General features: G+C 41.1%; 1 protein-coding gene across 1 annotated transcript in view; it reads right to left on the bottom strand.

The window, feature by feature from the left end:
• The window catches only part of slc6a8 (solute carrier family 6 member 8), a 48,794-nt gene that overhangs the window by 23,408 nt on the left and 10,494 nt on the right, over positions 1-14,892 (bottom strand). Inside the window, exons 2-4 of the mRNA XM_085260228.1 lie at positions 8,505-8,636; positions 5,064-5,334; positions 4,232-4,364 (exon numbers count right to left, since the gene is read on the bottom strand). Of these exons, the coding sequence (XP_085116354.1) occupies positions 4,232-4,364; positions 5,064-5,334; positions 8,505-8,636 (536 nt within the window). The remainder of the gene's footprint in view (positions 1-4,231; positions 4,365-5,063; positions 5,335-8,504; positions 8,637-14,892) is intronic.

Below are 14,892 nucleotides of genomic sequence, written 5' to 3'. Positions count from 1 at the left end.
AGCACTTCGCTCTCGCTCTGCAGGCCTACTTGTTGTTCCTAGAGTATTTAAAAGTAGAATGGGAGGCAGAGCCTTAAGTTTTCAGGCCCCTCTTCTGTGGAACCAGCTTCCAGTTTGGATTCGGGAGACAGACACTATCTCTACTTTAAGATTAGGCTTCAAACTTTCCTTTTTGCTAAAGCATATAGTTAGGGCTGGACCAGGTGACCCTGAATCCTCCCTTAGTTATGCTGCAATAGGCTGCCGGGGATTCCCATGATGCATTGAGTTTTTCCTTTCCAGTCACCTTTCTCACTCACTATGTGTTAATAGACCTCTCTGCATTGAATCATATCTGTTATTAACCTCTGTCTCTCTTCCACAGCATGTCTTTATCCTGTCTTCCTTCTCTCAGCCCAACCGGTCGCAGCAAATGGCCCCGCCCCTCCCTGAGCCTGGTTCTGCTGGAGGTTTCTTCCTGTTAAAAGGGAGTTTTTCCTTCCCACTGTCGCCAAAGTGCTTGCTCATAGGGGTTCATATGATTGTTGGGTTTTTCTCTGTATCTATGAAGCGCCTTGAGGCGACTTATGTTGTGATTTGGCGCTATATAAATAAAATTGAATTGAATTTGTTATGTACTCTAAGTTATCAGCTCCTTGAATACCTCTTATCTGCCGTCCCATGGAGAGAAGACACTTTGTGTACCTGTGCTTGTACTTCAAAAGTGTCCTATCATCCTTTCCAATTAATGATAAATGGAGAGCAGTCCAGATAATGGTGAGAATCTGAAGAGGTTATGTACTCAAGTGCATATAAAATCTACTTGAAGTCGTCACTATCATGACCTTGAAGCTGGTGCTTGGGAATACGTTGTCATTGCTGAGATGCCACCTGGGTAAAAGTCACTGAATCTATGTCACCTTTCCTGCTTATCTGGAGAGACATTTGTTCATCTTTCAAAGTAGAAACACTCATTTCTCATTCCCATTATTCCCGTTTAGTTTACCATCAGGTCCACCATGAATTAAAGTCATTAAAACTCATTAGCCTCCTTGTTTATGAAAGAGACAGCCTGCTGGTGATGCAGGAATGATAACAGCCATTCAAAGGGCTGCTCTGTTTCTAAACTTTATGAGTATGTATCATAAAGTTCTGTCTGTGCATCAGCGGTGGTGTTTTGGGATAAATGGCAGTCATGCACTCAGGCTTTCAAATATTTATTCTCATCTATTCTCATTTAATATTATTCCTGCCAAGTCGGCACACGAACAGGCGTGACTCACTCCTCTGTGCTCATTTGTGTTTGTCTGCTTCCAGCGTCAGAGGCTCTGATGTCAGGCTGCTTCTGTTTGGCAGCTGTTTGCCTCAATGTTACATTTAGTTTTATTTTATGAGAAGTGCACTTTTATACACCAGAGGTCTTTCAGAAGGATTTCTGCCCATGTTCAAAACATTGTGCACAGTCATAGAATAACAGGTCCTCTGTAATCTTTAGGAAACCACAGTCATGAATCTCAGTGCAAACCAGAAGGCTGGGTAACATTTCCCTCAGGAGACACTAGCAAACTAGCTACTCTTTCTTCTCTTTGCCCTAATATTGGATTTCCTCCTTTCTGGCATCTTCATCATTTGGTACACTCGACCAAAAGAGACGACACATCATCCTACTGCTGACCAAACAACCAGATCCAGGGTCAAAAGAAAATCAAAGCCACCAAAAATGCAGTTCCTCTCATGGCCACTTGAGGCAGACTCCAGCAGTGCTGAAATATCTAACCTTACAGTAAAAATAAACATGTTTACAGCCTACTCTTTCAAAGGTTCATTTATTTGTAATAACTTAACCTGGATAATTGGATTAGGGGCGTGGCCACTCTGAAGGGTGTTCCCCCGCAGCCGTGGCTAATAAGATCCTCTGGGCCTCTAACTGGTAACAGTGAGCTGTGTTACTGTTAGGTGTTTATGCACGTTTAGTAGTTTTCCCTCATGTAGAAAACTTTCTACGTGGTTGGGGGCTTCACCAACTCCAGCACAGTTTCTTTGTCCTTCTCTCTTTCTGTTCCTGTCTCGTCTTTATTTTTGTCCAGACCTTAAAGGCAAAGGCCCCACCTTACTCTCTTTTTAAAGGTGCTGTTTAACCCTCATAATGTGCTCCCGATTTCCTTGCACCTGTGGTCCTCAGGGGTCAAAAATGTCCCCACTTCATTTGAGTGTTTTTTAAAATATAAAGTATAAATTGTCAATCAATTCAGTGTTACACCTTAGTTTTACTTAAGACCAACACATTAACACAAAATCTAGCCTACATTATACATTTTAGGGCCACCAGACCTTGTTTACATAAAGTACACTCTGTTTTTTTTCCAAGCGAAAATAAAACAAGAAAATGAAATCTTTAATTGTTTAGATCATTTTGACTATCTGAATAACTACAGAGTTCTGTGTGTTGAACTTTAGTGAGAATGGTTTTTTTGAACCATTTAAAATTTTTAAATGAAGTTTGTGTGATTTCATAGCTAAATCATCTGTATGGTTATCAGTGATGCAGAGAGAGCTTGGTGCTCCTGCGCTGCTGATCTGGGTCGAATTCCAGGACAGATTTTTTATGTCCCCGTTTGTCCCCGAGTGGAGTTTTCCTACAGTACAGGAAAGGGGGCATTCGCTCTCCGAGTGGCTCTCAGTCACGTCCCACTGCAGTCAGCTGCCCTCCTACCAGACAACCAATCACATGCCGCCACCTCACACACCCCCACACTCTCCTCCCCACCACCACTACCTCTAGGGTAGTCATAGCAACTCTTAGCCTGCCATCTGACGGCACCGTGTACAGTCTCGTCATCACAATCCGATGACACACACACGTCGTTTGAAGGTTGTAGTTTTAAAGGAACAGTCCCGTATTTTTTCCACCTTCGTCACAGTGTGATGTGGTAATGACATTTTAACTCAGGATGGTCAGTTAGTTTCAGGGAACAAAGTTTCACACATATTGTCTTAGTTAGGGGACATGGATGACAACAGGAAGCACTAAGTCTTCTCTGTTCGACTTCTTTTTGTAAAGAATTATTCAAACAGTGGCTTTTTAAAGTCAGACAAGATCTCCGTATCTTCAGTTTTATTGCAAATTTTAAAAAAAATAATCTATGAGAATGACTCAATCTGACCTTTAAGGAGAGAGGACACTCTTTTGAAGATGCTAAATTGTTTTAATTTAAAACTGGGAAGATGGTTTGAGGAGTAAAGAGGGGCATCTATGTCCACTGTGAAGGACAAGTGATGAGCAAAGATGGCGGCTTATTAAACAAACCATGAGCCATCTACAGCGAGTCTGAGCACTTTTCCCCGGTGACAGGGATAAATACTGGGAGTCTCCATCAGCTGTTAGTCAAACATCACGAGCCAAAGAGGAGTCCAGCTACTTTCTCTTCAAGCACTCAAGATCGAGTCTATTTCCTGATCGTGAAGCAAACAAATCACCATAGCGACTAAAATGACTGCAAGGGTTCATAAAGGACATTAAACATGTTCCCTTTCTTCCTGCAGCACTTTCTACTTTATGTTTATCATAGCCGTTTCATTTCATCGTCCAACTTACCAGCTTGGCGGCAGGAAACGTTCTGATGATTAAAAATGTCACAACAAGCTGACTCGGTCACTCGAAGGTTAAACTGGAACACATTTTTAACGTTTACTTGTTCGACACGTTTCAGTTTGTGTGTCCTTCGTGGGACTTTTCTGTTTATTCTTAACTGTGTAAACCTTTCCTGGGACACCGACCGGAGTTGTTTAAGTTTTGTGGGTTTTTTAAATTTGTTATTGTGATTTTATTCTGACGTCTTGACTTTGATTCATTGTCAGTTGTGTTAGTTTCCAGAGTGGGTTTGCTCATTTCAGTTCACTTTTGTGCTGAGCAAACATGTTTAGTGTTAGTCTCTTTGGGTGGTATATAAAAGTATTGTAGGGTGTGTTTGATGGGTGCAGAATTTAAACAATTCAGACAAGACAACAATCGATGTGAGACATCGAAGATGCACCAAAGCCTCTTCAGGCTGGATGTGGGGTTTTTTCACATCTAGTTATGATTTTTAATTGGTTTTGGTTCGTTATAATAATCTGGACACAGACTCATTCACATGCAGATGTTCTGATCTGATCCTCAGTTAATAATAATAATATTAATATGTTATATAACAGGGAAGGTGACAAAGTGCTAGACACAGGTTGGGACTCCATTTAAAAAACAACGTTTTACCTTCCCGGTGGATTTGACTCCCTTCCAGACGCAGAAGTAAACCAGAACCCAGACAGCCATCAGACACAAAATGAGCTCCCAATTCATCTTCCCCGGTTCGTCCAGACCAGACGAGATGTTCAACACTTTGTTTCTGCGCAGAGAAGATCACAAAGAGCCCAGCGTCAGAGTCACAGAGCAGATCTGTGCTTTCCACGGGAGCAAAAGACAGCTGGCGGAAAACACTGTGCAGATGTTAAAAAAAAAGACTAAAGGGGGCCTATTTTCTCACACACACACACACACACACTGCACTCTATATTTGGCTGAGAGCAGCAGCGCTTCCTACAACATTCACAGTCTTTTAACATCATCGCCACCTCGTTCCTCAGAGCCGGCGCGCTGCTGACTGACTCGAAACTGAAAATCTAACGAGCTCAGTCATCTGACAAACATCTCTTCACCTCATTAGCTGCTCTGCTGTGTTAATAAGGTGCCAGGACGACACAGCCTCACCACGAACAGGAGCACATGTGAGCCTTCATCATGATCGAAGAGCTGAAAATAGCTCCAGTGGCCATTAAAGGAGCTGCAAGCTTCACAAGCTGCACATCACATCTGTGAGCGTCTCATTCTCACCTATAACTACAGGACACGTCTGCTGTTATTTTCTCTGTCATCACATTCACACCAACAATGTGTTAGTCCATCTCTAATTCTTACCTCCCTGCTTAGTCTGTGGCTCTCAGCTGCATTCAGCCATTATAACACGTCACAAATACTTCTGTGAATTTTATATAAAACAAACCTCAGTAATAGGAAATAGTTGGAAACATTCAGATTTAAAACTCACTCCCAGAACTCGATGATGGGCGATCGCGCGTCGGCCAGGTCGGCGCAGGTCATGTTGCTGCTGCCGATGGTGATGTTGGCAAAGCTGGCGTTTTTGCAGTCTTGGTGATGGAAGATCTCGATGCAGCTGGGCGTGTTCCACTCGTTGTTGCAGGAGGACCACGGGAGCGTGGCGGTGAAGGACTTGATCAGGTAGTAGAAGCCCCAGGCCAGCACCATGATGTAGTAGGTGTTACAGAAAAACACAATCACCATGGAGGCATAACCCAGACCTGCAGAGGACGAGAGCACAGGGAGAGTTTAGCAGGTGGAAAACAACACGTTTATTAACAGAAAGAGATGAAAGCATAAGCTCATTAAAGCTCTTTGTTTCTATTTGTGCTGACTGGGGTCATTAAAGTCTAGTCACCATTTACAGCTTGTTCTTTTTTTCTTGCTGGTGTATGATGCATAAAGATGCTCACTCATACTTTCTCCTGGTTAATCAAAGAAAATGTGTCATTTTGCAACAGATCCTCACAAAACTGTTTTGGTTGTTTCTTCTGTAAATGCAACAAAGAAATTTTCCTAATCTTCTCTGACACTGCAGGGCACTGAGAGCTAGCCTGCAACTGCATGCATGCACTTCACTGAAACATGTGTTATGATGTTGAACTATCCATCCATCCTCTTTTGCTTATCCTCATCAGGGTCGTGTGGGAGGCTAGCCCAGCTACCACAGACTGAGGGGCAGGCTACTGGACAAGTCGCCAATCTGACGCAGGACTGGCTTATTAAATTCTCTTATCTTTTATACTTTGTAGTTTTTGTGTGACTATTCTGACACACTGTTAAACACTGTTGGTCTTCAGCCTGTATAAACCATCCGACTGCTGCTATACATAAAGTATACAAAGACTGAAGCACACAACAGAACATTTTTGTTTCTATTCTTGTACATTTGATGACTTTCATTGCACAATAAATAATTATTTCATAGAGACTCAAGCTTCTGTTTGTACAAACATTTCTGAGTTTATGCGTGTCAGTAAAATCCAGACTGCACTGTGAATTAAATGAACTCTATCTATTAAACTGAACACAAGCTGAAGGTGGCCCACATCCCAGCACCACGTGTTTTCTTTCTGACGACCAACAATAAACTGAACCACATCCAACACACATGTAACGGTCTAACCTGAAAAACCCACAGTTTCTGTGTGAGGACAAAATCTGATCACACGGGATTTTTCAGTGACTACATACAAACAACAGCAACGTTTTTGCCATTTTTGCTAAAATTACTGCCAAACTGTGCTGAATGATTTTGGGAAATCGAATTTACAGCATGATATTAGTCAGTTTTTTAGGAAAATATGAGGAAAAATACAAAAATTAATCCCATGATAGCCTCTTAACCCAGAGGTGGGGAACTCCAGGCCTCAAGGGCCGGTGTCCTGCAGGTTTAACACCCTGGGTCAACACACCTCATTCAAATGATTAGTTCATTACAGGCTTCTGGAGAACTTCAAGACATGTTGAGGAGGTCATTTAGCCATTTAAATCAGCTGTGTTGGATCAAGGACACATCTAAACCCTGCAGGACATCAGAACTTGAGGCCTGGAGTTCCCTCGCCCCTGGGTTAACAGTAAAGAAATTTAATCTACAGAAAATTATAGAGGACATTGAAAAACAAATGCTAATGTAAAAAATGACAGGTTTGAAAGTAGAGAGAAATGTTTCCAAATCTTCTTGAACTCACAAAGACATAAAAGGCTGAAGTACTCAACCTTTAGGCAGATCAGACGCTGCTCATCTTTTCATTTAATCCAATTCAATTTTATTTATATAGTGCCAAATCACAACATAAGTCGCCTCAAGGCGCTTCATAAAGACTACATAAAGAAATTAGAAGAAAAGGGCTTCAGGCAGAGCTGCAGAATAAACATGTTTATATCAAATATTGACTTTTCATGTGTTTCCATGCATGTTTGGACATCTGTCTGCTACTATTTGAATGTATTTATTTTATTTTATTTAAGGTCCATCCTTGTATTTTCTAATATATAAAACTAAATCTGCCTGTGATTGGCTCGTTCTTTGCTCTGCTACATGCATCCTCATGCTCCTCCTGCTGCTCCATATTTAGCTCCATTCCTGCTGAGACTCTCAGAACAGATGAATGAGCTGTTGGTGTTGACTGTTGGTGTTGCTCCCTGTAACTGTATCAGACTGAATGAATGTGAAGGCGGAGCTCTGTCAATACTGCACTAAAGGTCAAAGGGAGGCCGGTGTAGTAAAGTTAGCTACTGATAGAGCCGAAGAGTCATGTGGTCCCCTGTAAAGATCAGCCCTCTGAAAAATGCAGTGTGCAAGCGTTATTAAGTGGTACAAGACGTGCATTATTACTGAGTGTGTATGTGTGTGTGTGTGTGTGTGTGTGTGTGTGTGTGTGTGTGTGTGTGTGTGTGTGTAATACTCGTGTTGTGGGGCCATAAATATAGTTAAATAGTCACATTATGAGGACATCATGATAAATGATAAAATTTTATGGTAAAGAGATGTTTATGGTTAAGGATAAGTTGAAGGTCAAGTTTAGTTAAAGGAAACGAGCACATTCACAAATGCACAGTCTGTGTGTGTGTGTGTGTGTGTGTGTGCAGTTTTCCAGACGGGTGTGGAGTCACGTACAGCAGATCTCAGATTACCACCTGCAGATAAACCTCCACAGAAAGCTGAATGTGCGCTCACAGACTGACGTGTCAGACTCACCCGCTCATAAGGATCGGCCAACAACATTTCTACTGACCTAAATCTGACGACACGGTGCCTTTATTCAGTCTTTGAATGTAAAATTCTTAAATATCTTTGGTCTGTTTGTAAAGCCTGACGACAGGTTTGCACTTGAAGCCAACAGAGTCTGCAGCGGCACACCCAGGACTTTTTTTTCCCCAGTGGGGGATTTTAGGAATAACGAAATCTTCAGAAATTAAAAACAGGGAAGGAAAACTTATGAGATGCTTGTGATTGTGAACAATCGAACCATGACTGTATTTATGCTCTGTCCTTTGATCTATGACAGACATTCTGGTTTTCAAACATTTCTGTAAATTTAGGTCCAACTCATCTCCTTCGTTTGGATTTTAAGGCTTCTGCAGCTGCATATCTCATTATTATTCACTGAAAAGCATGACAATGCAGTGATTAGCAGTGGAATTTATAATCTGATCAAATCTTATAATGGTAATAAAAAAAAACAAAAAACACACACACACACACACACATTGATACACAGCAAGAAAACTTCCCATGATCAGATTAATGGGCCAAATATTCCAAAGGCTACGCTGCAGAGGTGGAATTATAAAATTTCACTTAAAAAAAAAATGTAAAAGTAGTTAAAGTCCTACTAAAGTGTTTTGTTTTGGTAAATGTAAAGTCCCACTTTGTGGCGTACTGCACCTTTAAACAGCGGCGCGATGTTCCAGACGTTGATGCTTCCCGCTTTCATGAACTGACCGAGAGAGATCTCTAGGAAGAAGATGGGGATTCCTCCAACGAACACAATCAGCAGGTAGGGGATCAGAAACACACCTGTGGGAGACAGAGTCATCGGTGATGACGTGTTCAGGGACGTTCAGACATCTGAAAACTCTAACCGTTCTGTTACTGTTGCACAAGAAAATCTTCTTCAAAATCAAGAGTTTTCTCACAGCATGTAGATGCGCTGCTTATTATATAGTTTCAGTTTTCCTGTTCATGAAATTTCAGCAAAAACCTGCAGTTCTTCTAACAGCCACCTGAATGGGTCAGTACGAGTCTTCTTGAAACCCTCACAGTGGAAGCATGTTTACAGCCTCACACACAGTTTCAGCCTGCGTTACATCTGCACAGTGGATGATTTTTTTTAATAACTCAAAGACTTTTGTGATGTTTGCCTTATTGAGCCATTTTATTCCATAGAGCCGTTTGGTTTTGTCATAATCACCTTTTCCCTTCTATATTTTTATTTTTATTTCTGGAGTTGCTTTATTAAATTATTGCTTTCTGCTTAATTGGACTTTCTTTTATGGAATTTTAAACATATTTAACCTTTTGATTTTGTCGCACTGGATTTTATTTAACTGAGATATAAAAAAACTAAAGCGAATTAGAGTAACTTGTGTTTAGAGCTGTTGAGATAGATAAACTATCTTGTTTGATTATTTCACAAGTTTCTGACCTAAAATAAAGACTATGACTATTCAGTCATAAATAATTTGTTTCTACTTGAGATTCTCCAAATGTTAATGTTTTAACAAAACAGGCAATAATCTTCTTTAAAGTTATTTTGAATCAATCAATAAATCTTCATTTCTGCATGTTAGGCTCAGCTGCATGTCTATAATCATAAAATCAAACAAAATTATTTTGCTTCTCAAACATTTTAACGACTAAATCTTTCATTTGTTTTCTTTTGAGCAGAAATCGGCTCCTGTATGATGTTTTAATGTGACTGAATGAAGTGTAACATGAACCGTACATGTTAGAATCACATTTTAATGCTTTGGCAGTGATGAATTATTGATGGATCTAAAGAAACAGTGAATGAATGAGTTTCCTCTCCTTCACTCTGAACTGCAGCGAGAGACATGAATGAACAATTATGCTTCCTCTTCACTCTCTCGCTCCGACTTTGGTATTTTAATTGGCGTGATGGTGGATCCACACACACACACACACACACACACACACATATACATACACAAACAGCAAGGGGTAACTGGGTCACACTGCCACCAGGAACTGGTATGAATGGAATCAAACTGGCATGACACTGGAGGGGTGAGAGAGAGAGCAGGGGGCAGAGAGGGGGGTGCTGTGTGCCAGCAGTTACATAACAGCGGCTGCCATTACGCTCTCAGCTCTTACACAAGGAGAAAGAGGGGTGGCCACTATCATCATATCATAACTGCAATGTTAAGGGAACAGCTCAGTGGTACTTTATTATGTTTACAACCAGTGTAGATGCTTTCTCCCACAGCAGCACTCTGATGGCAGCCACAACATTAAGTTTTTCCATTATTTTTCACATGAAATTGAACCCACAACATTAAACATTATTCAGATGTTTTTCCTGTCATAACAGTGTTCAATATACATGTGGTTAAAGTTTTAAACAAAGAGGAGGGTAAAATAAACTCCCTGTGAGTCACAAGATCAGTTTAATGTGGAGGTTTTAGTACTGTGCAAAGGTAGCTCGAGTAGCACGTGCACCTTGAGCTGATTTAGCTAGATCAGGCACAGCTGCAAGCTTCTTTGCAACCCACTTTCACCCCAGCTACACCTGTTATGTTGCATCTGATGTAATCAACGTGCATGGAAGTGTGGGAGATTTCAATATTGATCTTCCTTTGACTTTACTTGCAGAGTGAAATAATAAAGATGCACAGTAAAGAGCAGTGAGGGAAAGCTATGGTTATTGATTATTTATTTATAGCAGTTTTCCCATCAGAGAAATCACTTGGTGAAAGTCGTTGAATGAATAAGCCTAATGTGATTTACTACATCTTTCAGTAGTCTGTTTACTGCTAATTGGACCATTATTTAAGATGAAAACAAAGTTTGGGCTTGATGTGCCTGCAGTAGTTTCTGATAAGAAGAGCAGCGACTGAGAACAGAGTGTGTGGAGAAAACACTGGGTTGTGTTCATTTACAGGAACGTTAGAGGGAAGCCTTATCAGAGCAGATTGAATGTTGTTCTTAATTTGTTTAATAAAATAAAGAAAACACAAAACTTCCAACTAGAAAGAGGTCGTGCAAGAGCAACGGGACCAAAACTTAATGCTACCCTTCAGTTTTTGGCCTCTGGTTCTTTTCAAGACATAATGAGGTTTTATGTTGTCCCTCAAACCTTTGCAAATATTTGACTTAATGACATTTAAACTGTCAGCACCACTGACTGTCCACGAGATTTTCCTCAGCTCATTGATCCTCATTGGAAATGGAAAGGTGGACATGTCTTTTTTTTTCCCCAGAATTCTGACTTTAATTTTAGAATTCTGGAAAACAAAAAACAAAAAAAGACGTGTGTGAAGGTTCTCAGTCATCCGGGTCATGGTTGTCTAAGGAGCTTGAAAGAAAATGACTGGACTTCTTTAAATTTCATGAAGATTAAATCTTAATCCTTAATCTTGGATTTTAACAGTTTTGTTGTTTAAGTTAAATAAACAAGTCGCGTTGTCTAGCTGTTTTGCACAAAAACATATTGATTTCAGATTCTCCACCCATCAATCCTTCAATCGTCTTCATAAAACAAAAAATATTAGTAAATATTGAACATTCCAGTTCATAGTAAACTCTTTCAGTTTGCCGTCTCTCTATGAAGAGATCTGAAGTGCCACCTAACTGTACGACCTTGATCAACTGTTCTGTCCAGGGTGTGCAAGTCTTTTAACCAGACCAGCCATCTTTTAAAGCAAAGCACGGCCACTGATTCGGTTTTTACGGTAGAGCTTGCTATAAGCCAGAACAGGAGCAGGTAATGTGAGGTAGTGAGGAATTAACCTGGGCTGACTGCACCGTGCTCAGCTGCTACAGTTACATCATTCCAGGTTATGTCACTTAAAATGTAACCTGCCTGTACAGCTGTGAGACAAACATGAGAAAACCCTGCCTGAATAAACACACCTCAGGTCATTATATTTCAACATTAAAACCTTCATTATAAAAGAAAAATCATAAAAATGCAGTTGTGGATTTAGCCTGATTGAATACCTGCTCATTAAAACAACAAATATTTGAGTTGAGGTCATCTTTAAATAATAATAATAATAATGCTCTAGATCGTTAAAAAGCTGTAATCATTGTGTCCATTCAGAGAATAATGCCCGTATGCTTCGTACACACACATACAGTGGGGCAAAAAAGTATTTAGTCAGCCACCGATTGTGCAAGTTCCCCCACCTAAAATGATGACAGAGGTCAGTAATTTGCACCAGAGGTACACTTCAACTGTGAGAGACAGAATGTGAAAAAAAAAAATCCATGAATTCACATGGTAGTATTTGTAAAGAATTTATTCGTAAATTAGGGTGGAAAATAAGTATTTGGTCACCTCAAACAAGGAAAATCTCTGGCTCTCACAGACCTGTAACGTCTTCTGTGAGAAGCTTTTCTGTCCCCCACTCGTTACCTGTATGAATGGCACCTGTTTGAACTCATCATCTGTATAAAAGACACCTGTCCACAGCCTCAAACAGTCAGACTCCAAACTCCGCCATGGCCAAGACCAAAGAGCTTTCGAAGGACACCAGGAAAAGTATTGTAGACCTGCACCAGACTGGGAAGAGTGAATCTACAATAGGCAAGCAGCTTGGAGTGAAAAAAATCAACTGTGGGAGCAATCATCAGAAAATGGAAGACATACAAGACCACTGATAATCTCCCTCGATCTGGGGCTCCACGCAAGATCTCATCCCGTGGGGTCAAAATGATCATGAGAACGGTGAGCAAAGATCCCAGAACCACACGGGGGGACCTGGTGAATGACCTGCAGAGAGCTGGGACCAAAGTAACAAAGGTCACCATCAGTAACACACTACAACGGCAGGGAATCAAATCCCGCAGTGCCAGACGTGTTCCGCTGCTGAAGCCAGTGCATGTCCAGACCCGTCTGAAGTTTGCCAGAGAGCACATGGATGATACAGCAGAGGATTGGGAGAATGTCATGTGGTCAGATGAAACCAAAGTAGAACTTCTTGGTATAAACTCAACTCGTCGTGTTTGGAGGAAGGAGAATACTGAGTTGCATCCCAAGAACACCATACCTACTGTGAAGCATGGGGGTGGAAACATCATGCTATGGGGCTGTTTTTCTGCCAAGGGGACAGGACGACTGATCCGTGTTAAGGACAGAATGAATGGGGCCATGTATCGTGAGATTTTGAGCCAAAACCTCCTTCCATCAGTGAGAACTTTGAAGATGAAACGAGGCTGGATGACACACCGCCCGGGCAACAAAGGAGTGGCTCCGTAAGAAGCATTTGAAAGTCCTGGAGTGGCCTAGCCAGTCTCCAGACCTCAACCCCATAGAAAATCTGTGGCGGGAGTTGAAAGTCCGTGTTGCTCGGCGACAGCCCCAAAACATCACTGCTCTCGAGAAGATCTGCATGGAGGAATGGGCCAAAATACCAGCTACTGTGTGTGCAAACCTGGTAAAGACCTATAGTAAACGTTTGACCTCTGTTATTGCCAACAAAGGTTATGTTACAAAGTATTGAGTTGTATTTTTGTTATTGACCAAATACTTATTTTCCACCCTGATTTACGAATAAATTCTTTACAAATCCTACCATGTGGATTCATGGATTTTTTTTTTTCACATTCTGTCTCTCACAGTTGAAGTGTACCTCTGGTGCAAATTACTGACCTCTGTCATCATTTTAGGTGGGGGAACTTGCACAATCGGTGGCTGACTAAATACTTTTTTGCCCCACTGTATGTGTTATTCTATCACTGTGAGGACCCTGGCTTACACCATGCATAGCTAGTATTCTAATCTATAGCCTAAAAATAGGTTTGAACCCTCAAACAGCTCAACTAAATGTTGAGCTTACATATTTAAAACTGTATATCCACAGATGTCCACACAAATGTCCTCCGGAAAACAAAGTCACAGTATCCATCATTCCCTAAAAATGTCTGTACTTTTAAAAGCTGTTCACAATGTTGACAAATGTCCTCGCAGTATCTAAATCTACATGTCTACAAGATTTGTCCAATTTTCACCAATGTCCTCACAATGATTGGAAAAAAAATGCTCACAATAGCTTAAACTTGATCCCCACTATTAAAAAATATCTATCACTATCCAACAAGGCCTTTGATGTAAGGCCTTTTCCAAAGATGCCCTCACTTTCTAAAACTGTCCACTGTGCTGACAAATATCTTCATTATCCAAAACCGTCCACATTTTTCACAAATGTCCTCATAATATCTAAAACCTCCACTGGTCCTCACAATGACACACAAACAGGTGCACACCACCAGCTCTCAGAGTGAGGCTGCTTCACATGCAGCTCACATCACCGCTGATGACGTATGAGACGCACGACAGGTTGAATGACGCCAACCTGATGAATGACGCAAGCCCGAGTGAATCAACGTGGGTTAGCGAAGGCCTGCTGCCGCTCATAGTCAAACACTGTTCTGTTGTGTTAGCCAAGGTTAACTTAGCATGAAAACACACAAGCTGCTAGTGAGTCATGACTGCAGAGAGAGAGAGGATGGAGGAAGGGGGAGGGTCGGCTATGCCAGCAGCTCGCTAAAAATTCCCCCCCCCCCCCCCCCCCCCCACACACACACACACACACACACACACACACACACACACACACACACACACACACACACGGTCAGAGCTAAGTGGTGTAATGCTGTTAGCTCATCAGTAACTCAGTGTTAATGGGATTACAGAGTACTATAGCCTCATCACAGTCAGCTGCACTGAAACACACCAACTTAACTTTGCATTAAGCAATGTGATAATAAGATGCTTCATTTCAATTTTAAAGTTCCAGGCGTTTGACGGCTCCAAAACATTTTTACAGATTGTTTGTACTCTATTGGCCAAAACTCAGATTACGCATTAAAAAAAAATTATTTTGAAGGAAGACTGAATACAGTTTGCAGGAGATGTGCAGTCAGATCAAAGCGAAAAAGCTTTTTGAGAAAATACCATTAGAAGAAAATTAAATGTGTTATTTGAACAATTATCAGCATTGAGCAGCTCGGTCGGTTTAGTAGATCCAGCTAGCGAAAGTAAAGTTATTCTAAAACAACAGTTCGATTTTAAATCATCTTCTATGGA

Source organism: Mchenga conophoros, linkage group LG20, assembly GCF_057382185.1.
Source record: "Mchenga conophoros isolate Kocher_MC1m ecotype Shallow Benthic linkage group LG20, M_conophoros_male_GT1.1, whole genome shotgun sequence".
NCBI lineage: Eukaryota > Metazoa > Chordata > Actinopteri > Cichliformes > Cichlidae > Mchenga > Mchenga conophoros.
The sequence above is the reverse complement of the archived record's forward strand: the minus strand, read 5'-3'. Positions and strand labels throughout refer to the sequence as shown.